The sequence below is a fragment of the Condylura cristata genome, unplaced genomic scaffold, assembly GCF_000260355.1.
Source record: "Condylura cristata isolate star-nosed mole 26May11 unplaced genomic scaffold, ConCri1.0 scaffold00010, whole genome shotgun sequence".
Classification (NCBI taxonomy): Eukaryota; Metazoa; Chordata; class Mammalia; order Eulipotyphla; family Talpidae; genus Condylura; species Condylura cristata.
The window spans coordinates 18711415-18721411 of NW_004567111.1; the positions used below are offsets into that span (position 1 = coordinate 18711415).

Consider the following 9997-nt stretch of genomic DNA (forward strand, 5'->3'; position numbering starts at 1 on the left):
TGCTAGTTGTTTGAAGATGTGCCATTCTCACTGGGGTGAGGTGGTATCTCATTGTGGTTTTAATTTGCATCTCCCTTATTACGAGTGATGTTGAGAATGTTGCTTTACTTTTTTTTTTTTTTTTGAGAATGTTGCTTTACTTTTAACTGGACTTTCTAACACAAATATGTGATGAACTAAGTAAAGTAAAGATAATTTTTTTGTGAATCATGCTTTTAATTCTTTGCTAGAAAGTTATACAAATGTATTTACTGATTTTTCTGAATCAACTATGCATTGAATACAGTAACATAGGTTACAACATATGTAACCTTGGTGAATTGCTGTAATGGTAGCATAATAACATTATGCTACAGTTATATTAATGAATGTTATAGTAACACACAATAACAATTAAAAATATTATTTGAGGAAAGTAGTTTCAGTTCTTGTCACTGAAGATGCTACAGATGTATGCCAATTGGGACCTTCTTGACATATTGGAGAATAGTGCTAGAGAGGGCTATGATTCTGAGAATATAAATATGTAAGCTCTTTTACTAAAGGAAGCTGATTTTTCTTGCTTATCTACTTTGAGTTGTAACTTAAACTTTCAAATTTTATTCTTTCAAAGTACTGATGTAATATTATTGTATACCAACACAAAATGACTGCTAGAGATTTTTGGTTGTTATGTTATATATCCAGAAACTTAAATTATATTGGTGGAGTATTTCTTTAGTAGTTGAATATTTTTGTTTTTAAAAGGATATCCAGGAAGCAAATTTCAAGACATCCAGTAGCCGACTTCTTGCAGCTGTGATGTCAGCGCTGTGTCACACTTCTGTTAAGCTGACTTCTATATTCCCTATTGCATATGATGGAGAAGTACTCCTGCGATCAATTGTTAAACAAGTTAGCACAGAGAATGACTCAACACTAGTTCACCGTTTTCCTCTTTTGGTAGCACATATGGAAAAACTCAGCCAGGTAGGTTTTCCTAAGATATTTTATTTTTATATTGAAGGATGAAACTATAAAAGGAGGAGTTTTTATCTTGCTGTTTATTCTCTTATATCAGTAAATATGTGTATTTCACAATAAGATACAAATTTAAGAGCAAAAATTTCTTGTGTTTATTGAGAAAAAACAAATTGAGCAGTCTTTTTTTCTTTAATTGATTATTTTGAGTAATTCCTAACCTATAGAAAATTTGAGTGTATTATATAATGAATTCTTACATTTTTTAAACTGAGATATTTGAATGTAAGTTATAGACACTAAACCAGTCTTTTATATTTTGATGTTATTGAAATGTTAATTAAAAGAATAAGTGAAAGTGACTCAAATGAAAGCAAAGATAACTTAAATGAATGATACCTTCATGATACATGGAGACTAATAATTATTCAGAAAGTAACTTCTTTTTTTTTTTTTAAAGATTTATTTATTTATGCATACAGAACTGGGGCACAGGCCTGAGGGGTGGGGTGAGGGGTGAGAAGATTTACCAGAGACAGAGTGGGGAATAGAACAGGAGGATCCACTGAAATACACTGCTGAGGTAGCAGTGGGCGAGACAGGAGAGGTCTGCTGCGCCATGTGGGTCACCTCTTTGGCCAGGGATCGAACTTGTGCTGAAGCAGCTGCTGCTAGCTTTGAATTGCTGCACTTTAATACATAGTGCCACCAGGTAAGTCCCCAGAAAAGAACCTCTAAATGAAAAGTAGATACAGTGATTCCATGTACAACCAGGTAGATTTATATGCCTTGACTCAAGTCTCTATTTTAAGAGTGTCACAAGATTTTACAGATGAATACTCATGTGAAGGAAAATAGACCTCTAGCCTGGAACTGTTTCTTTTCACCTATAGAGTGAAGAGAATATCTCAGGGATGACAAGCTTCCGTGAAGTTCTGGAGAAAATGCTAGTTATTGTTGTGCTCCCAGTCAGGAACAGCCTAAGGAGAGAAAATGAGCTCTTTTCTTCCCACCTGGTCTCTAACACCTGCGGATTACTGGCCAGCATTGTCAGTGAACTCACAGCATCTGCCCTGGGATCTGAGGTACTAAGATACATTTTGGATTGGATAATAAACACATTTTAACTTCTTAATAATTTCTCCCCATATAATTTGGCTTTGTAGAAACCAATTTCAGTCACACTATATTTGTGGAATTGAAGCTAAATTGCTTTGTTTTCGTGTTTTTTTCAATTGACTCTTTTGCCCTTCCTTATTCCTCTTCCCTGTTACTATTCTTCATCCCATCAGCTTACCCAGGCTGTCACATTAATACTAAGTATATGTTATACTTATCTGCCCTTTTGCACAACACCATCACCAGGTACCAGTAACAGCAAGAATATTTCACATTTCTGGGAGCAGGTAATCATGAACAAGTAGGACTACTAATAATGAGCATGGGATATGCTAAAGGTGGAGCGGTTCAAACCGCAGCTGTGCTTATTGGACTGAGCCAGACAAATAGATATGTAAAATAGGATTGACAATTTTTATCTTACATGCATCACAAAATTTTTTAAATGTCGCAAAATCTACACAAATTAAAATTACCATTCAAAGTGCTTTTATGTGCAGTTCAGTGTCATTAAGTACATGTAAACTGTTTAATAGTCATTAACACAAGGATTTTTTTAAAAAGGTCAAATAATTGTTTGAGAAAACCACTTTGAAACATAATAGTTTATGTAAATGTTTTGACTGAACATGGTGAATATTTCTGTGTTTTCCCTAGATTGGTTTTGAAGCTCATGTATGAGATATATCATTCAGATCATTACTTAACTACTAGCATGTATTCAGTCATCCCAGGTCTCAAGTTTCTTGCCAAGGAACTAAGTTCCTCTATTTTTGTGACTGGTAGCCTTTGCTCTTTTTTTTTAACTTACAGACTTATTTTAAAATCTATTCTGAATAGCAGCAGTTTAGCCTATAGAATGATTTTTTTTTCTGTAAAGATTATTTATTTTTGCATAAAAGAACTGAGGTATAGGCCACCAGTACAGAGAGGAAAGATTCACCAGACAGAGAAAATGAGAAAAAAAAAACAGGGGGACTTACTGAAATTGAAATACACTGCTGAGGGTAGCAGCTGGTGAGAAAGTAGAGGTCTGTTGCTGCATGTGGGTTAACTCCCTGGCTAGGGGTCACACTCAGACCTTTGGTAATAGTGCTGTGAAAACCCTTAGGCCACTAGAAGGCCCCCCTTTAGGATTCCTAAATAATTTCATGAACCTGGCTAAATTTTAGTATCTCACCCTGTGAAGCCTTTCCTGTTTCTTGGTTAGCCCTTATCAAAAATTTTAAGTTTTCTTTCCTTACTTGTCCCCCCTATAATTTGCTTCTCTTCTAATTAGCTCCCAGAGAAAACATCTGCACTACATAGGCTACATTCTGAAGTATACTATACATCTCCTTTAAATAGAAATACCTCAAGTTGTAGAGTACATAATATACAGCTTTGGAGTTTATAAAGATCCTAGATTACATAACCATATTTTTCTCTCCCATATCAGTTTCTAATTCTTGCTAGAATCATAAGTTTCGATTCTGCTGCAGTCATCTTAGGTAAGAAATAAATTCTATACTTAAAAAGAGCAGTTCCAAACTAAATAAAGTCCCAGTTTTCTCTAATGGAAGTCTTTAGTTCATGAGATTGTGACTGAATATGTCTTTTTAAATATTGAATGCAAGTTACCATATGACCATGTGCACATGTGGTATTCAAAGGATACAGAACATTGTCTTCATATGAAATCTCAGCTGAAAAGTCAGATAACAGAAGAGATAGTCTGATTGAGGAAGAGTAGAAACAAGTTCACCTCTTTCTTGAAGAGAAGGAATTCCTAGCGTTCCATTTAATACAATTTAAAAACTATTGATGTATAGAATGTTGATGAAATCTTTGTTATCTCTTTTCAAAATGATGATACTTCCTTCATTTGTTATAACCATGATAACTTACCAGTTTGTAGTTCTAAGTTTACAAATTAAGAGAAGTGTGTAGTTTAAGTTAAAGAAGAAAATATTTTTAAGTGATTACAATTTGTTAAATTACAATGACAAAATCTATAGTTGTGTTTCTGGTAAATCTCTTAATGGATATATTGTTAGGAAGGTTTAAAGCCATTTGTTAAATGTATTGTATGTTACTGAACTTCTTCAAAACCTTTGGATAGTTTTGTAAATGATATATTAATTCTCAGGCACACACTGCTGAAATAATTACTTTTGTTGTTTATAGGTGGATGGACTTAATTCTCTCCACTCTGTGAAAGCTAGTGCTAACCGATTCACAAAAACAAGTCAGGGAAGAAGTTGGAACACTGGGAATGGTTCTCCTGATGCAATCTGTTTTTCAGTAGACAAACCTGGAATAGTTGTAGTTGGTTTCTCAGTCTATGGAGGAGGCGGAATTCATGAATATGAATTAGAGGTACTGGTTGATGATGTAAGTACCTCTCTTAGGGTGTTCATCTTACTATGGGGTTGTGTATCAGAACTTATCATAGTGTGATGTCCAGACCGCGAGGTTTTTGGCACATCCCTCATAGATGAATGACATTAAGGAAATTGAAAAAGAGTGAATCTGCTTGTTTACTTAGTAGTGTCTTGGATCACTCCTACATCATATTTTTTGCACTTCCAGGAAAGATTTTAAATTAAAAGACAAGAAATTATGAAGCTGAACTTCTGATTACAAATGTTGAGTAATTTTTTTGCTAATTTTTCAACAAACAAAAGTAGTATATAACTGAAATTCTTACCTGTATTGGCGATTCGATAACTTTGCCACAGAGCTTGAAGAATGATTATTACTAAAGAGAATATTACTGGTTGAACTCTTACCTTCCTATGTTTCTCTGAATTATTTAAAGTATATGAGTTTTCACAAGTTATAGTACAGTGGAATACAAAGGTATAGTGTGGAAACCATTTGCTAATAAATAGTGTCTTTTTTTTCCCGAACAATTATTTTCAATTATTTCTCTGTTTTTTGAGGCTCTGTAATTAGATGTAGAATACTATTTAAGAAGCTGAAATGATTTTAAAACATAAGATTTTAAAAGCCCATTGATATAATGTGGGTTGTTGTCTTCTGAGATAAAAGTGAAAATAGTATGGTATCAACTATTTTTCTTTCATGTATATGGGGAAATACTAATGGTTAATTCATATATGCTAGAGAATAACATGCTTTAAAACAATCACAAGTTAAAGTGAAAATTGTTTATGTAAATAAAATTAGGAATATATCTACTTGTTTTGTTTTATTTAGAGTGAACATGCAGGAGATTCAACTCATTCTCATAGATGGACATCTCTAGAATTGGTCAAAGGAACCTATACAACAGATGATTCGCCCAGTGATATAGCTGAAATCAGACTTGACAAAGTTGTTCCTTTAAAGGTAATTTTAATTATAAGTTTCTTTGTAAAATAAGAACTATTAGTATGTAGTGAAAAACAGTGATAAATATTCCTTTATGTGGTACATACTATGGACTACCTACTATAGTCCTGGTATCATACTATGTTCTTTCTTTGCAAAAAGATATTTTTTCAAAACAAGTTTTAAGATTTATTTTTTTATGCATACAGAACTGGGGTACAGGCCAGAGGTGCAAGAGTGGTGAGAGGATTCATCAGAGTCAGAGTGGGGAGCAGAACAGACAGACTGACAAAGTAGACTGCTGAGGGGAGTAGTGAGCAAGATAGGAGAGGTCTGTTGCTCCATGTGGGTCACTTCTGTGGCAAGGATTGAACTCTTCACAGTGCTGAGCTTTAACCCATTGCACCACCAGGGAGGACTGCAAAAAGATCTTGTAAAGTCTCATACAGGGGGTACTATTATTATGTTTTGGAGTGAAACAGTTCTAGCTTAAGATCCCTGCTTTTCCACTTGGTAGCTCTGAGACATTGGACATGTCCATATTTACCCACTTTGAGGTTTATGTATAGTTTGGGAAGGATAATACCTATTGTGTAGTGTTTATTCATGCTTGCCTCAGTATCTAGTCTAGTATAGAAATTCAGTAAATAGGAGTTTCTGTTTCCTTCTCATATTGTGCTAAAATTCATTTAAAAACAAGTGATCTTAACCGATAGTAATAGATATTAAGGTCACCACTTTAATAACTTAATTGGCTGTCAGTAAATATTTCGCAAGACAGAAATTTTACTCAATGTCAATTATTAATTGAGTAATTCTGAAATCATGTAATTCAGAATAATTTCTATTATTACATTAGCAGAATTTTGGATAAGGTAAGTTCATAAGAGACTTCATCGGGAAGAGTTTAGATATAAACTAGGTAGACTAAAAAGCCCAAAAGCTTTCATTGTGAAGTTTACATCATAGAACATAAGGTAACAGCATCTATATTTCAAATTTCCTGGGTATCATATTTTGGACAACTTTTTATTATGGGTATTTTCCCCATATCTGTCTACCTTTCTGTTTCTTTTTCTGAATGTCTCAACATAAACATATGATAGATTCAGCATTTTTCCTCTGTTTAAAATAAGTCAACATTTAAATTAAGCAAAGAAAAGCATTAGCTTATGTATTTAAAATCTTTCATCATGACTAATAAATAGTCTTTATATGTGGCTAATCAGTAATTAGAATCACAATGCCTGTATTCACATATTAGGTCTGTCACTTATTAGCTCTGTGACTTTGGGCAAGTTACTTAACCTTTCTGTGCATCAAATTCCTCAGTTAATGGTGCTTATTACATGAAGTCATTTTCACAATTAGCCAAACTAGAGCAGTTTGTATTAAATAATAATCCTCAATAAGTGATAGTTATCCTCTGTAATTTATTAAAAAATGTAGGCAACTAAATCAACTATGAGTGTGACAAAGAACTTTATTCAGTATATTTGCCTGGTTTACTGCTATAGTTCCTTCTGTTTAGCTTCTGTACATTGTGAAGAAATACAAATAAATTTTATATCTTTGTTGTGAAGGAAAATGTTAAATATGCTGTGCGCTTGAGGAACTATGGAAGCCGTACAGCCAATGGAGATGGAGGGATGACCACAGTTCAGTGTCCCGATGGTGTGACGTTTACATTCAGCACTTGCAGCTTGAGTAGTAATGGCACAAACCAAACCAGAGGACAGATTCCACAGATACTCTACTATAGGTAGGTGTACACACAGAAAGAAGGAAATTGTCTTAAAGTAGGTCAACATGCAGAATTTATTGCCAAGTTAAAAAATTGCTAAGTGGATACTTAGAATTAAGTTGTACAGTCCATCCTCTGTGCATGTATTTACGCTAACACATATAAAGTGAGCTTATTTTTATATATAAGTTCAGTATTTACTGTAAAGATGAATGCTTTTATAGCATTTTTAACCACAGTTTCCATACTGTTGACATTTTTTTGTACTGGGCTTATATGCTGTTTGTTGTCACTTTTTTTTTTTTTTTTAAAGATTTATTTATTTGCACATACAGAACTGGGGTACAGGCCAGAGGCTCAGGGGCGGTGAGAGGCTTCACCAGAGACAGAGGGGGGAGCAGAACAGGCAGATCGAGGAAGTACACTGCTGAGGGGAGCAGCGGGCGGGTCAGGAGAGGTCTGCCACGCCATGTGGTCACCTCCGGGGCAGGCGGGGATTGAACTCATGCAGAAGTGGCTTTGGTTTCTCAGTGCTGTGCTTTAACCCGCTGCGCCACCAGGGAGGGCCTGTTGTCGCTTTTATAACATTTTGAGTCTGCAATTTAAACTTCAAATGAAAGTTTTAAACTATAGAATTTTTTTTTTGCTACCATATTTTTATTTATTTTTTAAATAATATAATAATTTATTTTGACATCATTTTATGCCTTTTTCAATCTCAGTTTGTAATCCCTGTGGGCTTCCCATCACCAGTTTACCCATGTGCCATCACCATAAACTATAGAATATTTTGCTGTCTATGAATCTTAATACCCACCAATCTAGCCCCTTGGGCCATATAATATAGAGTGGTATGTTTCATGTGATATTTTTAACAAAAAACATTCTTTCTGTAAATAAGAAAATGATCATACTTTTAAATTAAAAAACAAAAACAACAAACTTTTAAGTGCACGTTTCTCACTGAATCCAATATTTTCTTTTGGCAATTTAACTGTAATCTTACATAGGAGTGACTGTCACTCCCTGCTTTGGTCTTCAGCCTGACTCAGCAGTGCGCCAGTGAAGTCTTGGATCACGTTCCAAGACTAGTTGTTTCCTCTCCTTTCTTCATAAACAAGCTCGTGCTGTTACAGGGTAGCCCAGAATGAACTTGGGCTGCCTGCCTGTGGGGCCTCACCTGTATGCTCAAAATGTAATTTTCTGCAGACACACACAAAAAGGGTGATGGGTTTATTTACAGAAAGGGGAAAGGAAAAGGAAACAACGTAGGAAAAGAGAGAGGGACACAAAGTAACTGGAATATCTTACCAGCTCAGCTAACTTGGAGCTCTAGTCCCAAACTAACACTGCTAGCCCCCAGTCACATGGGGTCAGAGAGCCGTTACTCCAGAGAAAGAGAGAGAGATCCGTTATCTCTCCAGAGACACAGTTGGAAAATCGCTCTCTATTCCCCAAAGTCCCAGAATACCTGCTTAGCTCCACCCCTGGGCCCTCACCTTTCTCTCCTTGGTGCTGCTGGGAGTTGTAGTTTCCAATCATTGGAGTAGGGTTGGAGTCTACCAAGCTCTGCAGAGTTCTGTTAGGACATCTTCCCCTTAGCAGTGCCACTTCCTAGTCTTCTCTAGTTACAGATTTTTCTGCTTTCTCTATGTGAAATAAATTAGAAGTATTAGGAGTTAAACATTTACATGGTGGCATTTTGCAGCTGAATACAAGATCTTTCTTGGTTTTTACCCATCATGAAACAGTTTTTCATTCATTACTGAAATAGTACAATATTCTTTTCCTAAAGATAGATTAAAAACAACATGCAAAAAAGAGTTACATATTTTGAAAACCTAGAGATCCCTTTAGAAACATCTGCAATCCAGATTTTGTATCATATACAGAGACAATATTTGAGATGTTTTTATGCTTTCCATTAAACTTTAAATACCCTTAGCTTTAAATTTAGAAAATTATAAATTTATAAAGACTAATTTCACTTAACTTTAAATAGGTATCCTACTCTTAGAGTTCTTATATGTCTAACTTGTGTGTCCTTTGAGCCCTTCTGAAGATTGAGGTCCCTCTTTGATGTCTGAATTTGTGTGGCAATTGATGGAAGTTACTAGGTAGTGAACACCTGCTGTGTGCTACACAGTATTCTAGCTGCTTTACTGGTGTTATTTCAACTCACTTTCACATTAATCCCTTGAAATAGACACTTTTTCTGCCCCTGCTCTACAGCTTAGGGAACTGAGACACTGAGTGTCTAGACAGCTTGACTGAAGTTACACAACTAGGAAGTTAGGATCACAGGTTTTGTTGGCAATAATTTGGACTCCAAATATTCTTTCTTAAACACTACACTACGCATATTCCCTCTAAGGGTAGCTGGCCAGTAGACATTTAGTTTAACGTGTACATAGTACTCCACCCACCATGATTCTGTCATTTAATTGTGGAATACAGAAAAGCAAAACAGAAGGTTCAGATAAGGCCACACTGACAAATTAACTCTTGAGACCTGATTGTGGATTGGGCACAGTGGGGGGCTGGGGAGGGATGAGGACAGAGAAGGAGGATGCACAGGTGCCTATGGCAGTGGACTGTGGGTTCTGTGTGGATGCACTAGGACAGCAGTGCCAGGAGGAGGAGCCTACATTGGTATTATGTAAACAATGCTGTAAACCGTTGTGAATAAAAAAAAAATTTAAAAAGAGCGGCCCTCCCTGGTGGCGCAGCAGGTTAAAGCACTACACTAAGAAGCTAAAGCCACTTCCGCTTGAGTTTGATCCTGCCTACCCCAGAGGTGTCCACATGGCGTGGCAGACCTCTCCTGGCCCGCCCGCTGCTCCCCTCAGCAGTGTACTT

At 35.7% G+C, this 9997-nt stretch overlaps 1 protein-coding gene across 5 annotated transcripts in view; it reads left to right on the plus strand.

Annotated features, from left to right (window-relative positions):
* The window catches only part of MYCBP2 (MYC binding protein 2, E3 ubiquitin protein ligase), a 190414-nt gene that overhangs the window by 81412 nt on the left and 99005 nt on the right, over positions 1-9997 (plus strand). For all 5 annotated transcript variants that reach the window (XM_012723218.1, XM_012723216.1, XM_012723217.1 and 2 more), the window contains 5 exons: positions 748-969; positions 1854-2045; positions 4246-4452; positions 5281-5412; positions 6978-7156. In XM_012723218.1, coding sequence (XP_012578672.1) covers positions 748-969; positions 1854-2045; positions 4246-4452; positions 5281-5412; positions 6978-7156 — 932 coding nt within the window. The remainder of the gene's footprint in view (positions 1-747; positions 970-1853; positions 2046-4245; positions 4453-5280; positions 5413-6977; positions 7157-9997) is intronic.